The 16,164-nt window shown below is 42.3% G+C and overlaps 1 protein-coding gene across 1 annotated transcript; it reads right to left on the minus strand.

Annotated features, from left to right (window-relative positions):
- Positions 1–4,224: 4,224 nt before the first annotated feature.
- On the minus strand, positions 4,225–15,958 carry LOC132106130 (calpain-2 catalytic subunit-like). Its single transcript, XM_059511776.1, has 11 exons — positions 15,625–15,958; positions 15,454–15,539; positions 15,305–15,379; positions 6,500–6,660; positions 6,246–6,415; positions 5,693–5,704; positions 5,109–5,320; positions 4,839–4,875; positions 4,628–4,693; positions 4,487–4,544; positions 4,225–4,316 (listed from the first exon to the last, which is right to left on the minus strand). The coding sequence occupies exons 4-11, from the start codon at positions 6,657–6,659 to the stop codon at positions 4,225–4,227; spliced, it is 807 nt and encodes a 268-aa protein (XP_059367759.1). The 5' UTR covers position 6,660; positions 15,305–15,379; positions 15,454–15,539; positions 15,625–15,958.
- Between the last annotated feature and the right edge of the window lie 206 nt (positions 15,959–16,164).

Consider the following 16,164-nt stretch of genomic DNA (forward strand, 5'->3'; position numbering starts at 1 on the left):
TCAGAAGACAACATTCACTGGCCAATTTATTACTTGAGACAGCAAGATGCCCTGGCCCATGATTGGCCCAGCGCTCATCTGTACACATTTTCACCGATTGCACTGCTCCCTCAGGCCATCCAACGAGTCATGGAAGTCGGGTGCTCAGTCCTCCTGGTAGCCCCACTCTGGAGGAACCATGTCTGGCTCTCCGAGTTCATCCAGCTGCTATCAGCAGCTATGTGGCTAATACCACTGAGGAAGGACCTTCTTTTGCAAGTGAAGAGCATGATTTGGCATCCTCAGCCAGAACTTTGGACCCTTCATGTTTGGCCCTTTCGATGGAAGGGCATTGCAGCTCAGTGCGAGTGTGACTAATACCGTTTTTAGAGGGATTTCCATTGCCAAGATTTGTGTGGCCGTCTACCTTTGACAGATTTTATAATTTGGATGTCCCTGCCATGCAGGCATAGATTCTTTCTGCTTAATCTGCTTAATCCCCTTTGCAATTGGGATTAACCAGGGCCTCAGCATTATGGCTAGGTTTCAGTTACATGCTTATGCTTAAAGGAGTCCTCAGTTGAGTACTCCAGGGCTGAGCATGCACTTGCTTGTGTCATATGCTAATGCAATGGAAAGTCCTGTTCGATATGGAATACTCTGGTTACTTATGGAGCCCAATGGAGCCAGTGGGACACAGCCAGTGGAGAGTAGTTCAGAGGTGATGACGGGTCGTCACTTGACCAAGGTGGAGCCGGAGGGACGAGGGAGCCCGGTGGAGCTGATGGATCAATGGGTGATGGTGGAGGGTCTACAGGCCGAGGCGGAGTCCTGGCCGAGGAGGCTGGAGACAGAGATGAGGGATACTCAGAGATGAGGGATACTGCAGTGTGGAGAATTGGTTACTGATGGATCTTGTCTTATTTGTGAAGAAAACTGCAATGTCGTCCACTGTAAGAGTCGATGGAGGAGGTGATGGAGGCAGATTTAGAAGAGAAGAGAAAGTTTTGAAGAGTGTCCGAGCATCACAACAGCTGTTAATTTTGTTGTGGTAGAAGGATGTTTTAGCAGTGAAGACATTTGCAAAGAAGGAAGAGAGGAGAGACCGAGACACACTGAGGTCAGTAGAGTTTCTTGATTAATTCCATTTCCTCTCTGCAGCCCTGAGCGATGTTCACGGAGAACCTCGGACGGCCAGGGGGCAGATGGGGTGGTGCATGCTGGTCTAGTCGACAGTGGGCAAAAGTTGTCCAATCAAGATGTTAAAGTGGAGCAAAGAGTGTCTGTAGCACTGGTCAACTCCAGAGCTGAAAACTGAGAGAGTGCAGGAAGCGAGGATGAAACCAAAGAATATAGGCGAGATGGAGAGAGTGAGCGTAGGTTCCGTTGAAAGGTGACAAGCGTTGGAGCGTGTGCTGCTTCAGGAGTAAGTGTTAGGTTAGTAGTAATGAGGAAGTGGTCTGAGGTGTGCAGTGGAGCAACAGAAGAGTTGTCCACGGAGCAAAAGTGCGTGTAGATGAGGTCCAGTTGGTTGCCTGATTTGTGAGTCACTGTTGTAGACACTCGCTTGAGATCAAATGAGGCGAGCAGAGTTTTCAAGTCAGCCTGGGGTTTATCTAGTTGGATGTTGAAGTCACCAAACAGTACCAGAGGAGTACCATCTTCAGGAAAGTTTCTTAGCAGCACATCCAACTCCTCCAATAAGTTTTCCAAGTGACCTGGGGGACGATAAATGACCACAAAGTGGATTTTAACAGGGTGGGTTACAGTAATGGTATGTGGTTCAAATAAACCGTTACCTGTAGGTGATGGCCTGAAGATCAAATTTCCATTCTTTTGATATAAGGAGACCAGTACCTCCACCCCTCCCAGTGGTACGAGAAGTGTGGGAACAAGTGAAATTAGTGGAGAGGGCTGCGGGAGTGGCGGTGTCTTCATGTTTGATCCAAGTCTCTGTCAGTGCCATGAGGTTGAGACCGGAATGAGTAGCAATAGAAGAAATTAAGTCTGCTTTGTTAACTGCAGACTGGCAATTCCAGAGACCAACTGGAATAGAGAGCGTAGTAGTAGAGGTCAGAGGGACAGGCCGTAGATTTGTCGGATAGGCTTTCCTGCGACGTATATTGCGTGCTCTCCGAGTGTTAGTAGTGATCGTAGAGATCTGAAAGCACATAGTGACTACAAGTGACCGAAATAGGTATTTGAAAACAAGCTATACAAAAAGTAAAGAAAGGGGAGAAAAGCAATACTCAAGTGCCCTGTCGGTGTCCTTGCTCGGGGGGTCGTGCAGGTAGAGTCGATGGTCTTTACACTCGTCGGTCTTCATACAAGGGCTGCCGGGGTGTAAACTACCACTTTTATATTTGCCTGATTACCTGTGATTGAAGTCAGCTGGCCACACCTCACTATTTAGCAGACCGAAACTGGGCAGTCCCACGTTAGGCAAACGCAAAACCAACACGTATTTTCAACACGTATTTACCAGGGTAAGAAACACACAATTTAAACCAAAAACTTTCCTAGCAATGACGATCACACAGTAGTCTAATGAGAATACGAGGCCAAACACCTACAAACTGCTGTGCTTCTCTGTTGCTCGACTGTTAAAATACAAAATGTTATATGCCTATACATAATACAAACATAACCAATATAAGTACATCAAATACCTGCAGAGGGAGCCAACGGCCTGGTGACATTTCACTTTACAGCATGATTAAACAGTTTTAATTCATTCCATTTTAATATTTGGCCACATGCAAACTTTTATTTTTAAATCATGATGTACACTAAATGGCCTATTAAAACGTAAGTTTATGTATTCTCCTGTGTTGGCAAAGGTTTATAAATTATTTACGTTACAAATCTCAGATGAATGTTAAACAATTACAATTCACAGCATATTTAGAGGAAGAGTTTAGCCCCTTTCACACACACAGTCTTCACTGGTAAATTACCAGTAAGCTACTATTGAGAGATCATGTGTGAACAGGGCCTTTTCAAAAATCCCGGTAAATATGTTCTGGCGTTCATATCATTCTTATGGAGATGACAAGATTACTGTGAACTGTTTACAAAGCTCTGCTGCTTTTTGTTTTGTTTTCTTATAGAAATATGTGTTAGATGGACATCTTTGACCATTGGGCCTTGCAGCTTTTTCAACATGTCACACTTCTCAAAATCATCAGGTCTGCGACTATATATGTAGGCTGGTACAAGAATACATAAATACAAACTATTATGAATATTTAGAAACATGTACTGATGGATCTAAAGCTAAAGGAATATACATACTGGTGTGGGCATTGCTATTGCAGAATTCAAAGTAAACATTAGTAAAAGAATATCCATTAATTAAGTTATATCAGTGGAAGATTTTAAACCAGACAGAGTTGTATTGTATTCAGATTAAGCAGGATACAGAGTATTAATAAACAGCTAGAGATGACATTCTAATAGAAATCTACATAGCACTGCTGAACTTTGAAAAATTACAAATAGATGTGTAATTCTGTTGGATACCAGCACATACAGGAGTTCAAGGAAATGAAATAGCTGACAAATAAGTGAAAAGGCATTAAATCATAATGACAAAATAGAGATTTACCTTGGAAAAAATAAAGCCTTAATTAAAAGCAAAACTGATAACCACTGGCAAAAGATTTGGGATTCAGATAATAAAGAAAGAAAATATTACAGAATTAAAAAATTAAAACAATTAATTGTAAAAACAGAAGAGAAGAAATCATGTTTACAAGACTATGGGTAGGACACACAAGACTTAATACAGTATTTTTTATGAGTAAAGTGAACACGGACAAATGTGAGGTTTGTAAATGCAAAGGAAATGTAGAGCATGTTCTACTTAACTGTAGGAAATATACGGAAGAAAGAGAAAAACTTCAATAAAGCATTATCAAATTAGGAAGGAAATGGGATATCAAAGGTATTTTAGGAATAAATAATCCTCAGATTGAAGTTGGTAAGGTATTAATGAATCTTTGCATGAAACTCGTCTTAGAAGAACAATCAGATTATTGGTGATTAAAATACAAACTGGAGATTTGTAAGGAAACTTTGGATTGATAAAAAGCTAATAATTAACGAAACCATAAAATTGTAAAATTAAAATAAATTTAAAAGAATATTTTCAAAATGAAAGCAAAAACAAACTCTCATGGGAATTTAAAGTAAATGTTTAAGCTTTGTGAATCTCTGTATTAATCCATAATCCGTAGTATTTATTCATATGATCCAGTGGGGTAAGGATACATCTAGCAGACTGATGATGTGACGACAGGTTTCCATACTAAACCCATCGGTCTTGACATCAGTTCCTGTGTGAAATACCACAAAACATTGTAAGAACAGTAAGCACAGAATTTCAATTTCAAGGCATTCTCATTTCTTTATATATATATATATATATATATATATATATATATATATATATGTGTGTGTGTGTGTGTGTGTGTGTGTGTGTGTGTGTGAAAGTTTGTCTTCCTACGTTTGGAGATAACACTGTCCAGGATCTGCTTTAGTTCATACACAGACACCTCTGAGTCCTGCAGAGTGAAGACAAGATCATGTGTGATAATGACCCAGAACTGAAAATTACATTACATTAATTACATTAAAAATGACTTACATTTCCAGCAAACTGATTGAAAAGTTGTTTGAAATGTGGTTCCACATCACTATCAGATATGTATTGCTTGGAAAGAAAAAAACCTTTTAAAAATGATTGAAATATTTTATATTTTTTATTTTAAATGGTTATATATCTCTGAATTTATATAAACATCTTTCTTTTAAATAATAATAATAATACACACTATGTTTGTAAATGATGAATTCACCTTTTCCACATCTGCACTGATTTCCATATCCATCGGGCTGCAGGGAAACGAGTCAGAAACATCCATCATGCATTTGGGTGCAAAAACAAGAATGTTTAGAGTACAGTTATGATTTACTTGTCAGACAAACAGATGTTTTAGTGTAACGATCTACTCTAGGCAGAGCAAAACCTGTTCAACAGCATCCCCATGTGGTCTTAAACTGGAATTTCTTGTTTTTTCTGTTTTTTTTTTTTTTTTAGTTGAAATATAAAAACGCTCACAACAAACCTGGCAGCTGCCTCTTTCTCTGTGAAGACGCGCAGTATAAATCTTCCATTGCAATGCGGCTCGTAAGTGGAAGGGATGATGACGTATTCACCAGGAGGCAGTTTGAAGCGCTCAATCACCTCTCGCTGGTAGGTGAAGCACTTGATTTGTGCAGTGGACTGCTGATGCAGCAATACATCAGGGCCGAGATGAATGTTGTTGCGACCCTTTAACTGCAACACAAATACAAACAGATAAAATGACTTCTCAAAACTGGCAAAGTTTGTTTCATATAAATGTATTGTACAAACCCCAAAAAGGGACAAGGTGATGGAAAAACATTAAATGGAAGAAGTAATCAAGAAGTAATCTTAATGCTTTTGCGTCCAGTCGCAGAAGTTATCTTGCAAAAGTATTGTATTCCCCTGTGAATCTTTTCATTCTCTCCCTAAACATTTGCATTTCATAGAGAAATTTTGCACAAAAGTTTTCCAATAATTGTTCTTCCCATCAACTTTTTTTTTTGTCCTTTTAGGGGCTCCTTAGCATAGCATTGGTGGTGTCCAACTATTCTTATGTACAAACCATTCAGATATCATACACACCTTATCTGGAACCTGAAAAACACAAAAACAAATGATATTATTCAATGTACAATGTTCATATTATAATTAGTTGTAATAGTTAAGTCAAAGGAAAAGTGTGTTTGAAAAAACAGTTGCATTCTGGAAGTAGAATAACATACATTTTCTCCATTGAGAGTTTGTTTTATCATTATTATTAATAGTAGTAGTAGTAGTAGTAACATTTCAAGACAGATCTACCATGAGCTCGGAGGCTATTAATCAATATTTCAGCTTAATTTAAAGGAAAAAAATCTTTAGCCAAACTCCAAATGAAGAACTACACTAATCCTGAATCCTCAAGAGAATTGATTCAAATCAAAGTTTAAAACATTGTGATTCATCTTGGAGCAGGTTGCTTAAGTTCATTGCTTTTTATTGACTTTAATATTGAAAATGAATAAGAAAAACATCTCTGAAACAAAAAATATGGTTGCAGGGTCTGTGGTACTGCGGGTTGTGATGTTGTTTGTGGTGTTAATGGTCATGTTGCCTCTAGTACTAAGAGTATTGCTTATTGTACAGAACCAATTACCTTATAGATAGTAAAGCCAATGGCGTTCGGTTCTCGTCCAATCCGCTTGTCCTTACGAAAATCTTTCTGCATCAGACCCACTAGGATCGTGCAGCCATCCTCTACATCATTAGGATCATCATCTTCTTCCTCCAGCTTGATTACAAATTGAGGGTTTGAGCAGAATGTAGCTGGAAAAAGGAACCAAAGATGGTTGATAAAAAAAGCTTTTAACTAAATTTAGTTTCAAGCACATTGTGTTTGATTTGATTTACCTTTATTTTTCTTGCAGCCCCCTGCAGTGGATCCCACCCTCCAGTCACCTTCAAACTGGCTGTAGTTCCAGCGGCTCACAGTGGCGTTTGAAAGGGCGTCTGGAGTCTGATTACAGATGTCCAACCTCGAGAACTGCTGTATGAAGTCTGAATACGCCATCCTGACAGGTCAAGGAAGATTCCTAAGTATATCTGTTACCATGTTGTCGGAAAGTCTTTTATTTCCTGCCATTTTATTTTGAAACTGTAATGATGTCATATCCTTTCCGAGCGCATCACATCCTCATTCCTGACTCCGCATTCTGTGGGATGGTGGCTCGCGTGTGCGTAACCTAATCAAAAGTAAGTTTCATCCTGCACTAAGATGCAAATATTGCCATCGGACTTGTTTAGATGTTGTATACTTTCACCTGTTTTCATGTTAAGTATATTATACGCATGGTTTGATATTTTCGTGTGTATTTCTTTAGTTAATAGGTATCACGTCAACATGTTATAAGCCTTGTTAGACTGGAGATTGTTTCCTTTACATTATTTCAGCCTTAAGCTGTATTTTCGAGTGCTATATTTCAGTTCTTATGCCCTTTAGTCCTACTGCTAAATTGTGTTTAGCCTCTGTGTCGCTGTCAGACGCACCTAGAGTGTACTTCGACACTCCCTGGCCGTGCGCCCCTCATGTGCTGAGCTTCCCACTAGAGGGAAGCGAAGACCACCAAATCCATTTAGTATTCCTACTTTGCCTCATTAACCTTTCGTATGCCTGTATATTAGTTGTTAATGACTCTTTTCAGGTTATTTGACCAAATTATTATATTTCAGTGTTCTGATTCAATGTTTATTATTGCATTGGATATTACTGTATATCTTTGTACATATTTTTTATACTTTTGTACATTGTGATTAATATTATTTTGTTCTTTGTTTCTTTTATAGACCACACATACACCCACACATATACCAATTTGTACACCAATGCTTGTACCCAAACTATAATATTAAAGTTTGCTGGAATAATTTCTCCGTGCCCTTCTCTCTGACCGGAGCCCTGTCAAAGGAAACTGCCAGACCAGTATTATCCCCTTCAGAGTGTCCCACTCTATCACATGGTCCTTCGAGCCGGATCTGACAGCTTTCTGGAGACAATATGGAGCCAGGACAACCATATGCAGATCCAGCAGTGCATTCTCGACCCAAGCGGGAGATACACTTACCAGCATCCCTTGCAAACTTTGAAGTTGGGTACACACCGAGAGTCACAGTACTCCCTTCCACCGAAGCTGAGGAACTCGGAGCAGCAGCCCCAGCTCATGACATCCCATTCCCTGATCCACTTCCACTGCCATCTGTGAGAGCAGAGTCATGTCGATCCTGGGTATCTTCTCATCATAGCAGACCGAGATCTCGAGCCAGTGCTGCCTCATCAACCAGGAGGTCCATTGCAGACGGGCTATCCGAGCTACAAAGTGCCATTTTGGAGGAACAGGTCAAGCGGATGGCATTAGCAGAAGTGCAGCGGCAGATCATGGAGCAGACGCTAGTGGACGAGCAGTGTACTCTTCTGGACAAAGAAGCCAGAGACGCCCTCTATGAGAAGGAGGAACTTCTCAGATAACAAGAACGGCAGAGACGTCGACTGGAGGAGAAAGCAGAGATGGCATACAAGAATAAAGAGGCTATCACCAGGCATCAGATGTTGCGACGGCGACAGAAAGAGAAAGAGATGGAATTGGCGCAAGCAGCTCTTATCACGTCTTTCCTGAAGGAAGAAGGTATTGAGAGTACCCGTTCCTCCAGGCCCCTCAGTGAATGTGAGTACAACCCAAGGTCCTCACCAGAAGCTCAGCCTCTCCTACTCCACTCACAAGATGGACATGGACTGCTCCATTCTACTCCATCTATTCATGTTATGCCACCAGTCTCCAGTGCAGTCATAAGTCCACCTGTCTCGACCAGTCTTACATCAGTCCACCCCGCTCCACAAGTGAGTGCTTATACTACTACTAGTGGACTCGCTCAGCCGCAGCCTACGTATTTTACCATGCTTCCTCCTCCAACAACCATCAACCCAGCTTCGCAGTTGGCTCCCAGATCAGCCGTGAGTGCTGTTACCTCATGTGCTCTGCCACTGTCAGTAGGACAGTATATAGCCCCACTTCGCCAGCCACAGATGGTCTATAGCCAAGCCCAGGTCCATTATGTGCCTCCATCCGTTACACCTCTACAGCCAGTGCTATCAGCTGCTAACACGCTGTCCTATCCTTACCCCGCCATGCCACCTTCTCCACGACAGGGCACAGCGCCTCTGGATTACAGGGCAACGCCGGGTACAGACCTCATGGAGCTCCTAGTTGCCACATCTTATGGCCTTCCTGGACCTACTCCACCTCACTTCACCTCAGGTAAAGAGTCAGACTTTGCCCAGCTCAAGATGGCTTTGGATAATCTGCTCAACCCACATGCTCACCTCACAGAGCAGTTCAAATATCAAGTCCTCCTCGATCACTTGAAACTGCCAAGCGCCTACAAGCTAGCCCAAGCCTAAATGTACCATCCAAAGCCGTACACCTCAGCCCTCCAGGCTCTCCAAGATAAATATGGGCAACCGCGTCAGCTCGTGCAGAGTGAGCTGGGTGCCATCTTAAACTCATCTCACGTAAGATCTGGAGTTCCAGAGGCATTTGACAACTTTGTCCTCAGTACAAGGTCTAGTTGGCATGCTCCGCTCCCTCGAGGGTGAGAATGGCTACGAACTGCGATGCGGCTCCCACGTCGACAGGCTGCTCAGCAAACTGCCTACTAACTATCGAGATGCGTTTGTGGAGTACAGCATAAACCGAGGCATCCTGAGGACCGGCACTGATCAGACCTACACGCTTGAAGACTTCTCTGTTTGGCTTCAGTTAACCCTCTGGAGTCTAAGGGTATTTTTGGGGCCTGGAGAAGTTTTGTCATGCCCTGACATTTGTGCTTTTTTCAGTTTCTTATAAATATCTAAATGGGTAAAGTCTAATCTCACTGTAATCAGCACAAACTGGGCTATAATAATATGTGAAATGCATGTATGTACATGAATGTGTTTTCGAGAAAAAAAAATATTATGCATGATTAGTGAAAACTAAAAATGTTAAAACACTTGAATGAGGCTAAAGAACAATGGTTCCTGGGATTTTTGAGAACTGGAGCGTGTAGCCTAGAATTTTTCTTTCTAAATTATGTGAAAATCATCTTGTTTACTCACTCACATGAAACAATATATTGATTTAAATTTTCTAAGACACTTTTTTTGGTAAAAGTCATATGCGAGTAGGCGTCAACTATCATGAATATCATTGTGATTTACACCTGAGAAGACAAAGTGAAGCCTGCAGAATGAGCTGCATAATGAGCCTTTCAGTCATCTGTGCAACTGAGAGGAAGGAGTTACAAGAAAGAATGTGAGAACAAAATACATCTATATAATTTTATTGTTGTAGTTTATTTAGAATATATTTAATTATCCCACAACATAATTTAATATCCACTTGGGGGAGCAGTTAAACAGTTTATTAGAAACAATCAAAGCCGACTTTCAAACAAATTGTTTGGCATCCTTACTCCAGTCACACAATCCTTCAGAAATCCTTTTAACAATCTTATTTTCTACAAAAAAAATACATTTATTGTTATTATTATTATCATTATTATTAATGTTGAAAAGAGCTGAGAATATTTTTCTGGGTTTTTAGGGGGAATAAATTGAAAGAAAAGCATTGATTTTACATTTGTTACAGTTATCTATTTGTTACATTTATATTATTTACATCAAGCTTTTGAATGGTATAGTATTGTATATTGTTATTGAAACTTCATAATGTTTCACTTGATTACTATACATTTAGTCAGGAATTATAGTTTGGAAAAAATATTTGGAAAAAGTCTAACTAGTAAAATGTTTACACGTTATGTGAAAACTAGTACAAGTATATAAATTAATAAAAAGAGACTTACTCATGTTTATGATCTCTGCTGAATAAAGTGCTTCATTCTTTTTTTTCTGAGGAAATCCATTTCTCAAATCCTAAACCACATCACATCTTTTTGGGGTGAATTATGTCTTATTCCTCTCATCGTGAAGCAAACAGTAAAATAAAAACTTGAAGAACAGGCTCGCTGCTTTTTCTTCTGTTATGGGCGTATTCAAGCCGCGCGCTTCAGTTTGAATCTGAATAGCGAGTTCAGCGCAGGGGCGTGGTCACATTAGATATAATGAAGGGAGACATGAAAAACAGACATCGCATTGTTTTCATATGGATTACTTTATCACAGAATATATGTTTTCGGTGGCACTTATTTAGTTTAAAAATAGACATGTCAAGCTTTCTATAGATATCTCTCTCATGTATTTTCGTTGAGTATTCACGGAGTTACAGTTCATTTTAATGACGTGTTTGTAAAAGAAGATCAGCGCAGACAAAGGCTGCAGACAGCGCACCTTGTTTGTTATCTTTATTTTATAAGTGCACAAAGTTTTGTTGTTATTATGTCTGTATCCAAAAAAAAGTAGACCCTTTACAGATTCGATTGATGTATTGCTCTTATCTGTACGATTAAAACTGAAAGTGTAATTTAAGTTCTTTTCGGGGTTATCAGGAGAAAATGACTCAAAACGCGTATCCGCGTTAATTGACTCGAAAGGGTTAAAGTCACAAGCAAAGCGCATTTCATCGAGCAGCTCTGATGTTCCAAGACCAGCCTAAGCCAGTTAAGGGCAAAAATAAATCCCAGGGTCCTTCATCCAACGTGTTTTACAGCACTGAGAGTCAAGCTAAGGTAGCCCCTCCAGATCCTGCTCGCAGCATAAAGTCACCCAAAGGTAAACCCAGTGTGAAGCCTTACTGCCCGTACTGCGACGCCCGTGAGCATTACCTCAGCTTATGCTCCAAATTCAAAACGCTCACTCCATCAGAGATTTCCGCCTGGATTAAAGACAGAGGCTGTTGGAGGTGTGGCAGGAACCATAAACCTGAGGCATGTACTCTCAAGAAGCCTTGTCAAGTGTGCAAACAGCAACACCTGAGTGCTCCACGAAGTGTGTTCCCAAGAAGCTAAGAAAGTGTTAATGGTCAGTGCTGCTCCTGACACCATATAAGTTGACCGTCCTAGTCGTCCGCAGAGAGTCATGTTGAAGCTAGTTAAGGTGCGCCTGTACAATGCCGAGCACTCTCTGGAAGGTTTCGCTATTCTGGACGACGGACCAAAGAGTGAAAGTGAAGTGACATTCAGCCAAGTATGGTGACCCATACTCAGAATTTGTGCTCTGCATTTAACCCATCCGAAATGCACACACACACAGAGCAGTGAACACACACACACTGTGAGCATACACCCGGAGCAGTGGGCAGCCATTTATGCTGCGGCGCCCGGGGAGCAGTTGGGGGTTCGATGCCTTGCTCAAGGGCACCTAAGTCGTGGTATTGAAGGTGGAGAGAGAACTGTACATGCACTTCCCCCACCCACAATTCCTGCCGGCCCGGGACTCGAACTCACAACCTTTCGATTGGGAGTCCGACTCTCTAACCATTAGGCCACGACTTCCCCCTCATCCTTCCCTCAGCAGTCCAGCATCTCTATTTAGCATCTCCATTTATTTCCCAAATCACTCATGCGCAGATACTTCCACCTGCAAGATCTTTCTCTGCCGAAGGTTGACAAGGTCCAGCCGCTTCTGTTGATAGGCTCTGACTTTCCACATCTGCTGCTTCCCAAACAACCGGTCCGAGCAGGTCCTCCTGGGAGTCCTGTAGCTGTGCGTACTGCTCTTGGTTGCTCTTGGCACTCTCACTGCTACTTCACCATGTCTACTAACTCAGAGCTGCAACGGCACGTTGAACGACTGTGGGAAGTTGACATAACCCCGTATGCCAAAGCCAAGACTGTGATCCGCTCCAAAGAAAATCAGCAGGCCCTAGAACTGCTGGAACAGCGCACAGTCAAGGCAGAAGTGGATGGAGTAACAAGGTATGCCACTCCACTACTGAGGCGCAAAGCAAGCCTCACGCTCTGGGCTCCAAAGCACAAATTGCTCCCACAGCTACGGAGCACAGAACGCCGTCTACCACAGACCAGTAGAATATTCACAGCCAACTCTGAGGAACATCTACAAGGTGATGACAACACAATATGATCCCCTCGGATACCTAATCCCATTCACCATACGAGCGAAGATCCTGATTCAAGACCTGTGGAGAGTGGGAGTTGGCTGGGATGAACCGATCAGACCAGAGGCTCTGCTGGATATCTGGACACAATGGGAGAGTGAACTAGTCCATCTTCCACAAGTGGAAATTCCCCGATGCTATGTCCCATCAGTAGCAGACACTGGGGCACCCAGACGAGAGGCACACATCTTCTGCGACGCCTCTGAAAGAGCCTACGGGGCCGTCACTTACCTCCGCACCCAAGACAATCAAGGTGAAGTCCACATTGCATTTGTGATGGCTCGGTCTGGAGTGAGCCCTTGCAAACAACTATCCATGCCACGCCTCGAACTGTGTGCTGCTTTAGCCGGAGCCCAGCTGGCTAAAGTCATTATGACAGAACTGTCACTCCCTTCCCAGCAAGTCACTCTCTGGACTGACGCGATGACAGTTTTAACGTGGCTCAATTCCGACTCGTAAATCGAAATCTTATGTCACGAAGCTGCTCATTAATAAATATGATAGTGAACTGCTACATCCAGGTCCCGAGCGGGTTTTCGCCGAGATGAGGAGAAGATATTGGATCCTCCGGGGAAGCATTGTCCATCAAGCATTATCAGCACGGCTGTGTTGAATGTCAGAAATGGCGCGCTACTCCAGTGGCCCCTCGGATGGCAGACTTACCCCCTGCCAGATTCCGCTTATACAAGCCACCTTTCTGGTCGACTGGAGTCGATTGTTTCGGTCCCTAAAATGTCAAGGTGGGCCGGCGCACAGAAAAGCGGTGGGGTCTGATTTTCAAGTGCATGATGACAAGCTGTGTGCATCTTGACCTACTGGAGAGCATAGACACTGATGCTTTCCTGATGTCTCTCCGCCGCTTCATCGCCCGCCGCGGGAAGCCATTTGAGATCCTGGCTGACAGAGGAACCAACTTCCGAGGTGGAGCTGCGGAGCTCCAAGCCAGTTTTGCCGCTTTAGAAGTTCCTCTTCAAGGACAGCTGGCCAGACAGCAAATCGAGTTCCGTTTCAACCCCCCTGGCTCTCCACATTTTAGGGGAACGTGGGAACGAGAGATCAAGTCGATTAAGTCAGCTCTCCAAGTCATCCTTCAGGACCACACCGTCGCTGAACCTGTGCTGCAAACTGCGCTGATTGAAGTGGAAGGAATACTCAATGCTAAACCGCTTGGGTACCTCTCCTCCGATGCTGCGGATCCAGATCCCGTCACACCAAATCTACTGTTGATGGGACGCCACGACGCATCTCTCCCACAGGCTGTCTATGCATCTAGTGACCTTCTCAGCAGAAGAAGATGGCGCCACAGCCAGATCCTGGTGGACCATTTCTGGTCCAACTTTATTTGTCGCCATCTCCCGGACCTTCAGAAGCGGTCGAAGTGGCACAAGGACACAGAGAATCTGGCTGCTGGCCAGGTGGTGATGGTGGTTGATTCGCAGCTACCCAGAGCTCAGTGGCCCATCGGGAGAGTGGTGAAGACCTGTTCCGGTTCGGATGGACGAGTCAGGGCAGCTGAAGTTAAGATCAAGGGACAGACCTACCTACGGCCAGTCCTGCGCCTTGTGCGGCTGCCAGCCTGGGAGGATGAAAATGACGCCAACTAAGTAGACTTTCCTTTGGGATTCAAATTTATTGCTAAATTTGGGGGCAGCTATGTCGGAAAGTCTTTTATTTCCTGCCATTTTATTTTGAAACTGTAATGATGTCATATTCTTTCCGAGCGCATCACATCCTCATTCCTGACTCCGCATTCTGTGGGATGGTGGCTCGCGTGTGCGTAACCTAATCGAAAGTAAGTTTCATCCTGTACTAAGATGCAAATATTGCCATCGGACTTGTTTAGATGTTGTATACTTTCACCTGTTTTCATGTTAAGTATATTATACGCATGGTTTGATATTTTCGTGTGTATTTCTTTAGTTAATAGGCATCACGTGAACATGTTATAAGACTTGTTAGACGGGAGATTGTTTCCTTTACATTATTTCAGCCTTAAGCTGTATTCTCGAGTACTATATTTCAGTTCTTATGCCCTTTAGTCCTACTGCTAAATTGTGTTTAGCCTCTGTGTCACTGTCAGACGCACCTAGAGTGTAGTCCGACACTCCCTGGTCGTGCGCCCCTCATGGTCTGAGCGCATGGGGTGCAGTTGTGCCCGCTTCCACTAGAGGGAAGCGAAGACCACCAAATCCATTTAGTATTCCTACTTTGCCTCATTAACCTTTCGTATGCCTGTATATTAGTCATTAATGACTCTTTTCAGGTTATTTGACCAAATTATTATATTTCAGTGTTCTGATTCAATGTTTATTATTGCATTGGATATTACTGTATATCTTTGTACATATTTTTTATACTTTTGTACATTGTGATTAATATTATTTTGTTCTTTGTTTCTTTTATAGACCACACATACACCCACACATATACCTATTTGTACACCAATGCTTGTACCCAAACTACAATATTAAAGTTTGCTGGAATAATTTCTCCGTGCCCTTCTCTCTGACCGGAGCCCTGTCAAAGGAAACTGCCAGACCAGTATTATCCCCTTCAGAGTGTCCCACTCTATCACACATGTTGAGGGTTAAAGCTCAAGTTCTCTTACCAGAACTCTCCATCTTCAGCTGAATATACCAGTTTAGCTTTCTCCTCAGGTTGGATGCTGTTCCACTCTGTGGAACTGAAAAGGGTATATTTTACAGGGCTCTTAGGACTGATGATGAATGTGCAAGATCTGTTGATCTGAAGACTCACTTGTCACTCCAAGGGCCTATCCACTCCACCAGACCCCACGGGTTCCTGATATGCACCAGCTGAACCAGACGGCCATAAGAATGAACCTGTAGGTAAGGCGACAGTCATTAGAGCTCCTTCAGTGTTTTTTCCTATCAAATCATTATTTATTTCTCAGTGCCGGTTTCTTACCTCCTTTGCGCCTGTGATGGAGTAGGCATGAAGCTTCACCAGCTTCAGACTCGTCTTCGTCTCTGTGTCCTGTGGACTGGACTTTTAGACATTTTTAATGATAAAAAAAATTAGAAGATTAGGATTGAACCTGTATTTCACACATGATAGCAAAATAATTAATTATTTTCTTTTGAATTTTCTTTTTGTTAGGGATGATAAATAACATAGCAGCTGTTGTATCAGCCATTAAATGTTACTTTTTAACATTATCAATATCAATCCAATAAATAAAACAGGCCGATATATAGCCAAATTTGTTCTATTGTAATGGAGGCAAGTGGATAGGTGCTGTGCAGGTAAACCTCACTCCCTTGATCTTAAGAGGCACGCTAGTTACTGCAGTCTTTAGCCTCCTTGTTAGTGTGATAGTGTAAATAGCGAAAAAAAATTGAGCAGCACATCAGCATTTTAGAATGATTTCTGAAAGATCATGTGACACTAAAGACTGGAGTAATGATGCTGAAATTGAATCACAGGTATAAATTATATTAAGATATA

This window comes from Carassius carassius, chromosome 26 (genome assembly GCF_963082965.1).
Source record: "Carassius carassius chromosome 26, fCarCar2.1, whole genome shotgun sequence".
Classification (NCBI taxonomy): domain Eukaryota; kingdom Metazoa; phylum Chordata; class Actinopteri; order Cypriniformes; family Cyprinidae; genus Carassius; species Carassius carassius.

Bases quoted from the DNA above. Each gene is read 5' to 3' on its own strand.
- LOC132106130 (XM_059511776.1), bottom strand. From the start codon at position 6,659: ATGGCGTATTCAGACTTCATACAGCAGTTCTCGAGGTTGGACATCTGT. The intron at 4,876-5,108 runs GTTTGTTGTGAG...GTTTCCCTGCAG, and splicing joins GAGAAAGAGGCAGCTGCCAG to CCCGATGGATATGGAAATCA. The intron at 4,694-4,838 runs GTGAATTCATCA...TTTCTTTCCAAG, and splicing joins TCAGTGCAGATGTGGAAAAG to CAATACATATCTGATAGTGA.